Source organism: Ascaphus truei, chromosome 14 (assembly GCF_040206685.1).
Source record: "Ascaphus truei isolate aAscTru1 chromosome 14, aAscTru1.hap1, whole genome shotgun sequence".
Classification (NCBI taxonomy): Eukaryota; Metazoa; Chordata; class Amphibia; order Anura; family Ascaphidae; genus Ascaphus; species Ascaphus truei.
Window position 1 is genome coordinate 41,957,643 of NC_134496.1, and position 14,456 is coordinate 41,972,098.

General features: G+C 42.6%; 1 protein-coding gene across 1 annotated transcript in view; it reads right to left on the bottom strand.

Moving 5' to 3' along the window:
• The window catches only part of LOC142465472 (uncharacterized), a 30,276-nt gene extending 16,139 nt beyond the window's left edge, over positions 1 to 14,137 (bottom strand). The window contains exon 1 of the mRNA XM_075569431.1: positions 14,113 to 14,137. Coding sequence (XP_075425546.1) covers positions 14,113 to 14,137 — 25 coding nt within the window. The remainder of the gene's footprint in view (positions 1 to 14,112) is intronic.
• Positions 14,138 to 14,456: the final 319 nt, after the last annotated feature.

A 14,456-nucleotide genomic window follows, 5' to 3' on the forward strand; every position in this document is an offset into this window, starting at 1 on the left:
TGGCTGGTGCTGACTGGACTCTCCTTCTTCCAATGGAAGAGCCTCCAAAAGCTGGCCACCAGCAAGCACGCCACCACCAGACACCCCATCAGCAACTGCGCCACCAGCAGCACTCCCAGCACCAGCACTCCCACTCCTAGCACCAGCACTCCCACTCCTAGCACCAGCACTCACACTCCTAGCACCAGCACTCCCACTCCTAGCACCAGCACTCCCACTCCTAGCACCAGCACTCACACTCCTAGCACCAGCACTCCCACTCCCAGCAACAGCACTCCCACTCCCAGCAACAGCACTCCCACTCCCAGCAACAGCACTCCCACTCCCAGCAACAGCACTCCCACTCCCAGCAACAGCACTCCCACTCCCAGCAACAGCACTCCCACTCCCAGCAACAGCACTCCCACTCCCAGCAACAGCACTCCCACTCCCAGCAACAGCACTCCCACTCCCAGCAACACCACTCGGTGCACCAGCAACATCACTCCCCTGAACAGTACGTTCACTCCGACGCGTACTCCCACGAGTAGCACTCCCACTCCCACCAGCATCACTCTTCCCACGCTTTGCGGGCATACTTCCAGCACTCACAAAAAACAGACAAGAAATGTACAGGCAATCACACGACCCACTTCCACATATAAAACAAGACAAAGATGTAAACAAAACAACAAAGGACAAAGCTCACCCAATACACAACAAGTCTCTCAGTCAATATGCAAATCTTCAATCGTCCAGCTCTGTGCGTCTCTCTCTCTCTCTCACTCCCAACAACACAGAGAATGATTAGCAGTACACGTTGCCTTTAAATATGGCGCGCAATCAAAAACATGCTTGTTTCGCCTGATTCAGCAAGATTTGTGATTGTGCAACCTAACAGCACCCCGCCACGCACGCCGATACACCTGTGTGTGATCGGCTCATCATCGTGAGAGTGGGCGGATTTGTTTTCTGGTTGATTTTGAATGTATTCGGCACTTACTGCATACGGAGAGGGAAAAACGCCAATAACATGACTAATCGATAAGCTTGCCGATTTCACATAATCGTCGCTTACTGCATGAGGCCCATAATCTATAAGTCTATACTCACACGGCCCTGTGTGAGCTGGTGTAGAAATTGGTTACTTTGGGGTTAAATTTAACCCATCCACATCTATTCGTCACGTAATGAGGGTTTTCTCCAGTATCCAGGGCAGCACGAAAATCAGTGCTAACTCCCAGGCGTCAGCCAGGCTCTCCCCTCAGGTGTTATGATGCGTGGGGGGGGAGGGGTTGGGTGATGAGAAAAACGAGTGAGGCACGGTTCCAGTTAAATATTCACAAGAAATCGCATTTATTAATTAAAACAGCAAAGGGACTCACATACATATAGAATGGACCCCTGGCCTCCTCACGCAGTCCAGGATCGAGTTTGAGCAGCTTTGTGCGCCCTTCCCGCTTCCGGGATGCAGGAAGAAAAACTATCCTCCTGGGCTGCAAACACTGCTCAACGGTCTGACTGCAGAAGCCTCCTTAGGTCAAAATCTTCTGGTGGTTTAGAGCTCTAAACCACCAGAAGATTTTGACCTAAGGAGGCTTCTGCAGTCAGACCGTGGAGCAGTGTTTGCAGCCCAGCAGGATAGTTTTTCTTCCTGCATCCCGGACGCGGGAAGGGCGCACAAAGCTGCTCAAACTCGATCCTGGACTGCGTGAGGAGGCCAGGGGTCCATTCTATATGTATGTGAGTCCCTTTGCTGTTTTAATTAATAAATGCGATTTCTTGTGAATATTTAACTGGAACCGTGCCTCACTCGTTTTTCTCATCACCCAACCCCTCTCCCCCCCCCCACGCATCATAACACCTGGGGGGAGAGCCTGGCTGACGCAAGGGAGTTAGCACTGATTTTCGTGCTGCCCTGGATACTGGAGAAAACCCTCATTACGTGACGAATAGATGTGGATGGGTTAAATGTAACCCCAAAGTAACCAATTTCTACACCAGCTCACACAGGGCCGTGTGAGTATAGCCTTATAGATTATATATCATTTCCCCTAACCCTATCAACATACAGCTATATCTAGCTGGGAGAGGCACAGCTCGCCCTCAAGGAGGTGATCACTAATTGTGGTTGCTTACACATGGCCGTGTAAGTATTATTATATTTACAACCCGCCCCCCACCTTTGGAACTACTGTCAATATTCATCACCATTATTATTGTATATGTCTTTCTAATCCCATGCTCCCCCATTGTTTGTTTGTTCCCACATTCTCTTCTATTTTGCCTGACACACCACCCCCTACCCCCACCCTGTGTTTCCGCTCTCCTACTGGGGTACTGCAAAAGAATGGCATAAATAGTCAAATACATGCTTAGTAAGACACAAGAATGGCAAAAGCAGAGATGTCTGTTTAAGCACCAAAATGACACAATCACAGCTCACATAGGTATTCAAATAGCTCAGACTTCGCAAGTTAGAAACTACACAGATAATTTGACTGTGTGCCTTTTTGTATTTGGGGAAAATATCTCCCTTGCCTCCAGCATCCTGTGCTTGTGTGATGGACACAGTTTGCTGTGACGAGAATGCGGGAGGGTAGCATGAGTATTTGAATTAAAAATATAATTGTATTGTGTATTGATGTATTATTTGAAGTACTATATTTTTGTTTATGCATACAAATATTTGAATTATATGTAATGTCCTTATTGCAAAATTTGGGGTGGTACTTAGTTCAGGGGTTCTCAGCTCCAGCCCTCAAGACCCCCCAACAGGTCAGTGTGATAGGTTGCGTCCCAGCTTTTTATTTAAAGCAGCAGCAGACCCTGGGACGGATGAAAGAGGCTTTTGCTGTTCTCTGAACCTTCTTTTTATTAGGTATTCCATATTCAGGTGTACAACAACGAGTTCCCCCAGCGTGATGTCTCCAGCCACAGAGTAGCCAGCAATATCTGCATTAGAAAGTTTGCATCCTTTCACTGAAGTTCCACAGACATCCTTATATCACATGGCAGCAACAAGGAGTGCAGAAAGAGACCAACCTCATATCACACAGCAGCAACAAGGAGTGCAGAAAGGAACAACCTATTATCACATGGCAGCAACAAGGAGTGCAGAAAGGAACAACCTATTATCACATGGCAGCAACAAGGAGTGCAGAAAGGAACAACCTATTATCACATGGCAGCAACAAGGAGTGCAGAAGGCATCAGGAAAAGAAACCCCCTCCCTTTTATTACTGGTTAATTAGGACAAAACCAATTAAAGTTACCACACAGGGGAGTTGTCTCCCAGAATTTACACAATTAGCAAACAATACACTTCACACAACATACAATTTTCTATAGCAAGCCCCAGAAAACAGTACCTTTCACATACATCCTATGCATGTCTCTACTCTGCAAAATAAATGACATTCAGTATCACTTACTTTAATTCCTCCCCCCCCCCATACCATGGTATAATCTACCCTGAATGGTATGCAGGAAGGAAACGCCCTTTTCCTTTATAACAGAGACTGCCCATGGCTGTGTAACATCAAGCTGTGTTTAACATTAAAGTTTTTTTAACCGGTGCGGAGGTTAAAAAACGTGGAGTGGCCATCTTGTTCCATAATAAAATCCCATTTGTAGCCCAAACTATTAAAAGAGACACAGAAGGACGCTTTGTTATACTAGTGGCACGATACGGGAGAAATGCATCACAATAGCCACAATCTATGCCCCCTGCGAGCAGGACGCAGTCTTCTTTGAAGACTTTTTTCGGACTCTACGCACCGTCGCAAGGGGCGGTGTAATACTCGCAGGGGATATCAACATGGTCATGCAACCAAATCTAGACAGATCAGGGAATACGGGCACAGTACATAAAAAAGTGGGGACCTCTTTACGCAAGGGCCTCAAAGACAACCAACTGACTGACATATGGAGAGAACTACACCCGACTGATAGGGACTATACGTTCTATTCCCACCCACACGGCTCCTACAGCAGAATTGATTATTTTTTCGTCTCTTGCCAACTGGTTCCTCTGGTCTCCCGAGCTGGGATCCATGATATTTCATGGTCTGACCATGCACCGATAGAGCTAAGGTGCGAGCACATCCGAACAGGCAGACCAGGAGCGAACTGGAAGCTCAACGAATCAATCCTAAAAATTCCTGAGATTTATGAGACAATAAAGGAAGAAATAGTTCAATTCTTCCACACAAACACAGGTTCTGTAGATTCCCAGTTTGTATTATGGGAGGCTCACAAAGCGACGCTGAGGGGCATACTAATTAGCACCACAGCTAGGAGAAAACGGGAAAGGGACTCAAAAATTATGAAGCTTCAATCGAGATTACATTCCCTTACATCACTCCATAAGAGTAACCCTGACCTGCAAACCCTACAAGAATTGAAAGATACCAAAATTGAACTAAACATGTTGTTGACCTCCAGGGCAGATAACGCGCTGAGTTGGTCTAAGAGGAAATTTTACGAAAAAGCGAACAGGCCGGATACTATGCTGGCTCGAGCGTTAAGGGACAGACAAGTGAAGTTTAATATCCAAGCTATACGCTTAAAATCAGGCACCCCCACGGCCAACCCTAAGAAAATAGTAGAAGAATTTGGTTCGTTCTATGAAACACTATATAATGGAGAGAAAGTGGCACATAACGCTAAAACGAGCGAGAAGCTGAGAGATTTCTTAGCCAGCTCAAAACTAGGGAGATTGACAGAGGCAGAGAGAGAGGCCATGGGCGCTGATTTCACTATAGAGGAGGTGTCCCAAGCCATTAAGGAACTCAAACCCTCAAAAGCCCCAGGGCCAGATGGCTTCTCGGGGCTATACTATAAGAAATTTGCCATAGTACTAGCCCCTAGGTTGCTCCACGTGTTCAATGCAATATTAGCAGGAGCCCCCATCCCCAGAGAGATGTTACAGGCATCTATATCATTAATCCATAAACCAGGTAAAGATCCGCTGGACTGCAAAAGTTATAGGCCCATATCCCTAATCAATACTGATATTAAAATATACGCTAAACTATTGGCCAATAGATTATGTCTAATCCTACCCAGACTTATACACCCAGATCAGGTCGGATTCATTAAAGGCAGACAGGCAGCGGACAATACCCGGCGATTTATTGATCTGGTAGAATTGGCCACTAAAAATAACACACAAAGTATGCTGTTAAGTCTGGATGCAGAAAAAGCTTTTGATAGGATAGACTGGCCTTACCTGAAGGAGACGCTTGCGGCATTTGGCTTTGGGGATCAGGTGAGTAGAGCGATTCTCTCGCTGTACTCAGGACCTACCGCCAGGGTAATACACCAGGGCTTTCCATCTCTCCCCTTTCAAATTAAGAGTGGCACGAGACAGGGATGCCCATTATCCCCTCTCCTGTTCGCTCTATGTATAGAACCACTGGCGGCGCAAATTAGAGGCAACCCGGACATCTCAGGGTTAAACGTATATTCTCAAACACATAAAGCGGCCCTGTACGCAGATGATATCCTACTAATTATCTCAAAGCCCCTCACCTCCTTGCCAAACCTATTGGATTTATTGGACAGATTCTCGAGCATTTCGGGATTTAAAATAAATCAAGCTAAATCTGAAGCCCTCAACATCAATCTCCCTAGACACGTAGAGAAGTTATTGCAACTGAATTTTAACTTCCACTGGCAACAGAAATACATAAAATATCTAGGAGTCCACATAGCCAAGAACACCAAAGACATCTACAATGCAAATTACCCCAACCTAATTCGGACGTTGATAGCTGACCTCCATAAATGGTCCTCTATACGAATATCCTGGATAGGTAGGATACATAGCGTCAAAATGAACCTACTCCCCCGTATCCTATACCTTTTCCAGACGTTACCAGTGCCACTCAGACTGAAGGATTTGCTCTCACTTCAGTCTGCAATCTCTAAATTTATCTGGGGAGGGAAAAAACCGAGAGTCAACAAATATGAAAAGATCTGTCCTAGCAGGGGGCCTAGCGGTACCCTGCCTGCTCTCATATTACAAAGCGGCTCAATTAAGCCAAATTGTTCAATGGCAATCCAGTCCACATTTAAAACGGTGGGTGGAATTAGAGAGTGCTGCCTGCGCTCCTTTAAAAATACGCAATTTGATTTGGCTACCTAAAACAGCACGACGTTCTGCTGACATGCCGCTTTCCTCAATGACCAACTCGTTGTCTATCTGGGAGGCTAATAAGACTAAATACTCTCTCACAACGAGTAATTCTTCGATGTCCCCAATTTGGAACAATCCCAAGTTCGCTCCTGGCCTTCTGGAGGGAGATGCATCAATTTGGAAACAAAAAGGTTATATACGAATTAAAGATCTGGAGGGTTACAATAGCAAGATTAAAACGTTTGATCACGTCAGAGAAGAAAAAGATATACCCCACTCAGAATTATTTAGGTACCTCCAGCTTCGAGCATTTTATAACAAATTTGCCCCATACCCCCCCCCTGACGTCATTCGAAAAGCTCTGTCTGGCAGAGACCGACACAAAGGGACTCACATCACAATTGTACAAGGAAGTAGTTGATTCTGCAAGCTTTAGACAGCAGCCACCGTCATTTAGAACCCAATGGGAAAGAGACCTGGGAGAGACATTAGAAGATGACGAGTGGAACGCTATATATCTGGCCACGGCAAAAAGCTCCATATGTACCGCACTAAAGGAGAACGCATATAAGGTCCTAATGCGGTGGTACCTCACCCCAATGAAATTACAGAGGTGTTAAACTGGAGAGGACGCAACCCACAAAGAACCTTACTAGGAGCGGTGAAGAGACCTAGCACGAGTCGATGCTCCTCTTCCGGCCGCGCCACCCCTTTACTCCCTTCCTACCCACCTCCTTTTTTTTTTTTTTTCTTTATTGATTTTGTGTTTGTCAATTTGAATCAATCGTACTATGTGAATTATGTTATTATCTTTATTGCTAGTCTACCCAAAACAATCCGGTCGATTAGGGCCCGAAAAACCGGGATATGTCTCACGAGCTGACATACGGTACTGTCTATAGCGGAGATTAACACTAAAAATGAATGTAATGTATACTGTATTCTGTATCACTTGTTTGGAAAAATGCAATAAAATCTAAGTTACAAAAAAAAAAAAAAAACATTAAAGTTTCAGGTAAAGGAAACAAAAAAGATCGCTGGGCCAAGCAAAACAGAAAAAGAAAGGCGGTGCACTTGATGCCAGAAAGCAAACATGCATTTAACTTACACAATAGTACAAGCAGAGCTGTCACAGTCAGGTTTAAAGGATATCCCTGCTTCAGCACAGGTGGCTCAATCAATGACTAATTCTCTGACTGAGCCACTGAATTAGCCACCTGTGCTAAAGCAAGCTCTTTGACTGAGCCACCCATGCTGAAGCAGGGATATCCTTTAAACCTGACATGTAGGGGGGGAGGGGGGTCTTGAGGCCTAGTTGAGAACCCCTGGCTTAGTTGAATGTACAGTATAGCTGCTTCAAGTATTTCCAGCCAGCCAGGTACTGGGGGTTTGTATATAGACCTATTATGTGTCTGTAAAATTGCTATGTGCTGATTACAGCGCACTATACTGTCATTGTGCAGCGTTTTGAGTCCCAATTGGGAGAAAAGCGCTATATGAAATAAAGTTTGTGTTTTTCGTTTTCTTTTTCAGCCTGTATATTTTATTTTGGCTTCTGAGGGGGATTGCTGCTTGAGGGGGATTGCTGCTTGAAGGGGATTGATAGATTAGTAGTGTTAAAGTCGATGAATGGAGTCAATTCAGGAGAGGAGTGGAGCCCAAAGGGGACATTTTTAGATGTGAAGAAGTGAGCTAGTCTAGTTCCTGGGTCTGAGCAGGTGGTAACACAAATTTATATGCCCTTAAAATAATGGATTGATGATTAGAGAGGGGTTGATAAAGTTATTTTAAATAGGGAATGTACTGCAAGTTTGCTACTGTATTTCCTTTGTATGGTACAATGTTTCGTGCTGGATTAATGGCAACGCTTTTAAGGAGTTAGCTGGGAGCTGAAATTCATGTGGTTCAGCTCCGGTGACCCCTGCTCTCCGATACTTACATTTGAAGGTGCTGCTAGTATCTCACTTCTGTTTAAAGGTCCCAAGGGTGGCATGTGGGCAAATAGGACGCCACAAGAGATGATCTCACGGCAACTTATTGGCCTGCGGGACATTTAAACAGACATTTTCTGTGTCCAGCCAGAGCAGCTACCGGCATCCCCTTCAGATGTAGGTATCTCGGGGAGCAGGGGCTACCCCGGAGCAGAGATCAACGGGGTTCAGCTCCAGAAACCCCCTGCTTCAAACCTAGTAAAAAACAAAAATGGAACACAATTAAAATAAAAAACATGAGGTAAAGCCACTTTAATATTTAAAATAATTAAATAAAGCAAAGAAGCAAAAGATAAAAACAGTCATTTTAAAACAAATATAATGGTAAATAATGTATTAATTGCATTTGTGCTGTATATACAGTATACTGTACACATTTATTTCTACCTGTAGCTAAACTCCTTTTTACCAGTAGAGGCTGCTGTTCAGTTTGAATACAGCGAGTCTACTTTAATAAGAAGAAATTGTAAAACTTTTTAACACCAAGACAATATTTATTAGAGGTTTTATACGTGGGTTGTACTCCTCGCCCAATTGACAAGTAGTATATTTTAGTTATCATTAGAGTACGTAAAATATTGAAATAAAAAGTTTTACATACATATAGAACCATAGAAAAGAAAGTGCCAAGTTTTTTTATTTTAATCCCCCAAACAGAAAAACACCTCTGCCTAAAAATACCTTTCGTTTGAGATTTCCATCACCCTCTGCAGCTTTTGACTTAGAATATCACAAATGAAAGACATGTACTGTAGAGAATAGTGTTATAAACTACACCGCATTGCATGCAACTCCTAGCTGCAGAATATAAACTTCCCTGTTGAAAAAGAATGGCTGAAAAATCTGTCAATGTTTAAGTATTGTGTATTTCTTTTTACCTATCAGAGCTCTAAATGTAAATATAAACATGTTTTTGTTTGTTGTTTTACATGCTGGTATATTTAATGGTAATCTACACATAACTAAAATGTAGTTTGTTCCTTGCATGCAACTGAAATTATACCGGTAGGTACTGAAATAGTGAGAGTAAATGAGGACTTCAGTATTAGGTGATACCTTTTTGTATTTGGACTAACAATAGATATTATAAGACAAGTTTGAGAGTTCTCTCTTCCTTGTGACAAGGAATACTGATTTACACAGATTCCATGAGTTTTGCACAGATGGTAAATCCAAGATGACAATCTAAGGCAGATGAGGTATAGAAGGACTGGCAGAGATGGGTGATAAATAAGCAGACATGGCTGCAAGTAGATGAAAGGGATAGTGAGAAATGTGGGGAGCTTCATACTTCTTTGACAAAGCGCCACTGACGGGTGCGAAACGCGTTAGATCGAGGGACGGTGTCCTTTTTCCTTCATGGCACTCGTTGAATAAATGATTTTTTATGCACACAGTCTGTTTTTGGTTTTCCGATTGCTGTGCACCGCTTCTTCCATCTACCCTTTCATACTTCAGTATTAGGTGATACCTTTTTAATTCAGGTATGTAACAGGGTCTTATCCCTGTTAACAGGCTTGCCTCTAATCCAGCAGTGTGCTGATTAATTGCACACCTGCAATCAACCACTCCACCTGCCTAATCACAGCTCTGTGAAAAAGCCTGTTCCCAGAAACAGGAAGGAGATTTTTCCTCAGTACACAAGGGTGCTGACAAGAGGAAAACAGGGAAGCCTGCACACAGAGGTCTTGAGCAGAAAGGCTCTGCTGAGATCAAGACACCCAGAGACTTATATTCCTGGACACAGGGGACCCAGGAACCTACCAGAGACTGACATGAAGGGCCACCTGCTTTAAAGTATCTCTTGAGACTTTGGGGAATAGGGTGGTAATGGGATTATCCCTCCAGCCTTGGAGAAAGGGACTGGGGGAGTAAGTTAGCCTTACACAGGGCTTGGCGTTTGTTATTTTGTATATTTTGCCTGCATTAAGCAACAGGCTCAATATAGCCAAGATATAATTTTACCCCAATCGGTCTCCATTAAATGTACCTCTGAACATACACTGGCGACACACTTTATTCGAGCTCGGCTAGTCCCACGAATTCGGGTATACCCGGGTGTATTGAGGTTTGTGACTGTTTTCTGCCCGAGTGCATTGAGGTATTTTCAGGCAGGGATTGAAGCATTTTATTCCCGCTGGCTGCAATACTGCACAGTATATATATATATACTGCATTACAATTCATGAATTTATGCCATCTGGTAGACACGCGAAGCATTGCAGCCTATTAAATCCTAATCATTATCATTTAACAGATCAGCCGCCCATCAGCCAGGCATGAACCCAGGCTGGGAAGGCAAACGCAACGGGGCTTGTCAGAGGTGAGGAGCGGCGCATTCCAGGTATCTGCCAGGTACATACTGGGTATTTGCTCGAATAAAGTGTGTCGGTGCAGTATATCTTACAAGGTACTGAAATGGAATGGAATTATATGGAGTTGAATTATAGGTAACCTCAGCCATTCCATGAGCAGTAAAAGGAGGGGTCAACCTATGAAAACCTGAGAGATGATTCTGTTTGTAATCTCATGCACACACGCTCACCCTCAGTTTGTTTATAACCTGCTGTAATGTGTTTACTTGGTATTACATTTCAATCATATTAGTCCTTGCTATCATGACTCCTGCAGAATGATTACTTCACATTGAACAGGCAGAGAGAAAGACAGAAGCAGGCTGCCAAAAGATGGTCCTTCCCGAAGACATCAAACAAAACACTCGATAAGAAATGGGGTTTTTTTTATTTTTAAAACAATGCTTTGTTGGCCTATGCAACACCAGAAGGGTTAAATATAAAATACAGCTCCCCCAACAATGAACATAACTAAACATAATAAAAATAAACGCAGACCAAGCCCAACTTCTGCATCCAGCTGCGGCCTCTGGTGTGTGTGAGGGGTATATTTTGGGTGTATGTGAGGGGGTATTATATTTTGGGTGTGTGTGAGGGGGTATTATATTTTGGGTGTATGTGAGGGGGTATTATATTTTGCGTGTATGTGAGGGGGTATTATATATTGGGTGTGTGTGAGGGGGTATTGTATTTTGGGTATGTGTGAGGGGGTATTATATTTTAGATGTGTGTGAGGGGGTATTATATTTTGGGTGTGTGTGAAGAGGTATTATATTATGGGTGTGTGTGAGGGGGTATTATATTTTGGGTGTGTGCGAGGGGGTACTATATTTTGTGTGTGTGAGGGGTTATTGTATTTTGGTTGTCTTGGGGTTTTATTGTATGGGTATTGTGTGTGTGTGTGGGGGGGGGTTGAGGGTGAGGGGGTAATTAAGTGATATCAAAGGGAGGGGAGAGTGTCAGACATTGGGGGGGGGAGCTTGCAAAGTTGCTGATGGGGGGGGATGACGGTTGAAACCCCAGTCCTCAGCACCGGGAAATCTGTCAACAATAACAATCGGGCAATAAGTAAAAATAAAGCTTGTGGTGCTTTCCATGTCCACAAGTGGTATTTCTATTTACTGTACACTACAAAGTATAAAAGCCAGGTGAGCTTAAACTGTAGTACACATTTGATGTATTATCTTGCCGTTTTAATGTAACTTTAAAGAACATAGTAGGAAGTTTAACAAATAAATGATACAAGCACAATACATTAAAAATAAGAAAAATCCTCAGCTTGCCAAAATTCAGCTACACAGAGAGACTACCTATCCGTTTGCAACAAGAAAGCATTTCAAAATGGACTGAGAGATGCATGTAAAATCTGAGGATGCTTCAAATAAATGATGAAAAAATGCAGTAAACGTGAAATTTTACAGCTTTCCTTTCCCATGCTGCAGATTACTGTGGCTCTTGACGTTTTCCTCTGATTTATCTACAAAGTGAAAAGTTCATGTTTATCCTTCCTTAACTTTTTAGCTGCAGTCTTTCTCTATCCTTGGGCCCTTTCCAGCTGGAATATTAAAAAACGCGCAATCACATTGGTCACATAAGATTGCGCTGGACACTTCTGGGTACATCTTGGCACTAGTGTAGGATATGAAAGAAAGAGAAAGGGTTTTGTAACTAAATAACTTGGGGAAGATAATGGATCAAATGATTTCTGAAGCAGCTGGGTCAAAATCTGAATGCTACACCTTTTAAGTTGATTAAATCAGTAAAACCATTGAAGGAGGAGTATGTAGGAGCAGTATGTGAGTGGCCTGCTATCCACAGGTTTGCACATTACATGGTTGCAGAATAAACTATGTGCATAAATGGTACAACATATGCTATTTAATTAAACAAAAATTAGGAATGAAAAGTTTCTGCTTTTTATCTGCAGTTAGAGTGTTTAAAGACTAGCGATAGGCACATTTTTGGGCGGATTTGAATCCGCAGCGGATCAACCAGTTCCTTTGGTCTGTGGATTTCAGCGGATCAGTCTCAAAAGGGCCGATTTGCATTTTGCTGAATTTTTATTATTATTGCCGCTACACTCTCTGGATGACACAATCCATTAACGGATTTATAGCATCCAATCCGCAGATTCAGCAATCTTCCGTTGGCTGATTCTTAAGAATCTGCAGCGTATTGAATTCGGAAAATCCGCCCACGGGTTGTATCCAATGGCGTTTTTTTTTATGAATACGCCCGGATTAAAACCGACCAAATACGTTGGCGGATTCTACACTGTGAAATGGATTTTGGGGGGGAAAATGCGAGAAAATCCGGGAACCGGATTTGGGCAGATTCCCCCATCTCTAGTAAAGACGGCTCCTGTTTGTGATATCATGAGTCTGCAGTCAGCCTTTTAGCCAATATTGTTGTCAAATACTTGTCATTGACAATTTGCAGCTTGGAGGAGAGAACGGAGGAGGGGATATGATTGAAATGTTTTAAATATATCAAGGGAGGAGAGGTGCAAATGTATTCCAAAGTGTTTGTTAAATGTTGCATTTTCAATAAAAAGTTGCACAAATTTTCACCTATTTTCCATATAAATGGTGACACTTTTAGTGATGATTTTGCAAAAATGGCAGTAAAAATAAAAAAAAGAGTGTGTGGGTCGGGCACGCACATGTTAAGTGGAAAAGAAGTTATATCAGTGGCGCTCAACACTGTAATGATCAAAGCAATTCTAATAGATATTATAAAATATATATTATAAAATATACAACCAGAGCCACGGAAATCGCCCGTCCTATTGGATGCTCCACGTGGTAAGGGTAAACATGTAAATATACAAAGAAATCAAATCATAGCATAATACTGTAAAACATACACATACATAAACAAACAACACTTAACAAACGCTGAGAACAACAGGTAACTACTCACAATGGCATTTAATATGGCATATCATTAATATCTTAAAATACACTTATTACACATAAAATAGTACATAAAAACATATATTAGGTTCAGGCAAGATTCTAACCTAACCTAAGCAGGTACCCCCACCCGAGTTGGAGAATCTTGCCTGAACCTAATATATGTTTTTATGTACTATTTTATGTGTAATAAGTGTATTTTAAGATATTAATGATATGCCATATTAAATGCCATTGTGAGTAGTTACCTGTTGTTCTCAGCGTTTGTTAAGTGTTGTTTGTTTATGTATGTGTATGTTTTACAGTATTATGCTATGATTTGATTTCTTTGTATATTTACATGTTTACCCTTACCACGTGGAGCATCCAATAGGACGGGCGATTTCCGTGGCTCTGGTTGTATATTTTATAATATATATTTTATAATATCTATTAGAATTGCTTTGATCATTACAGTGTTGAGCGCCACTGATATAACTTCTTTTCCACTTCTATAGCCTGACTAGGGGTCAGGGTTATATCACCGGCTGCCAGCTCACTGTGGGATATAGCGCTACCTATTTGTTTTTTCTAACGCACATGTTAAGTGAAACTTTTTTGTCTTTTGTAAGTGAAATTGTGTGTTGGTTTTTATAATTGTGATTGATTTTAAAGTATGTAAATGCCGTTATGTGGGGGTCGTGTACGTGTGTGTATGTGTGTACGTGTGTGTGTGTAGCTGATCCCAGTACCTCCTTGGGTTTGTGCTCTTGCCATTTTGTGATTTTTTTTTGCGGGCAAAAACGATCCCCTGTACATTTCAGCTGATTTGAACTTTTTGGCAAAAATCACATACATCTCTAATTAAGGATTTCCAAAAGGTATAGGAAGGAACCATGTTTTAGAGATAAAGAAGTGCTACAGGAAGAGGCCTTGCTCTGGAGCTAGGATTGCCAATTGTGAAGTATTGAACCGGACTGTCCCGTATTTGGACACTGGTCAGAAATTAATTTGAGGTAATACTGGACATGTACAGTATGTATATACCGGTATTACCTCTCTGGACATAGTGACCTGACCGGCTCTGGGAGTCCAT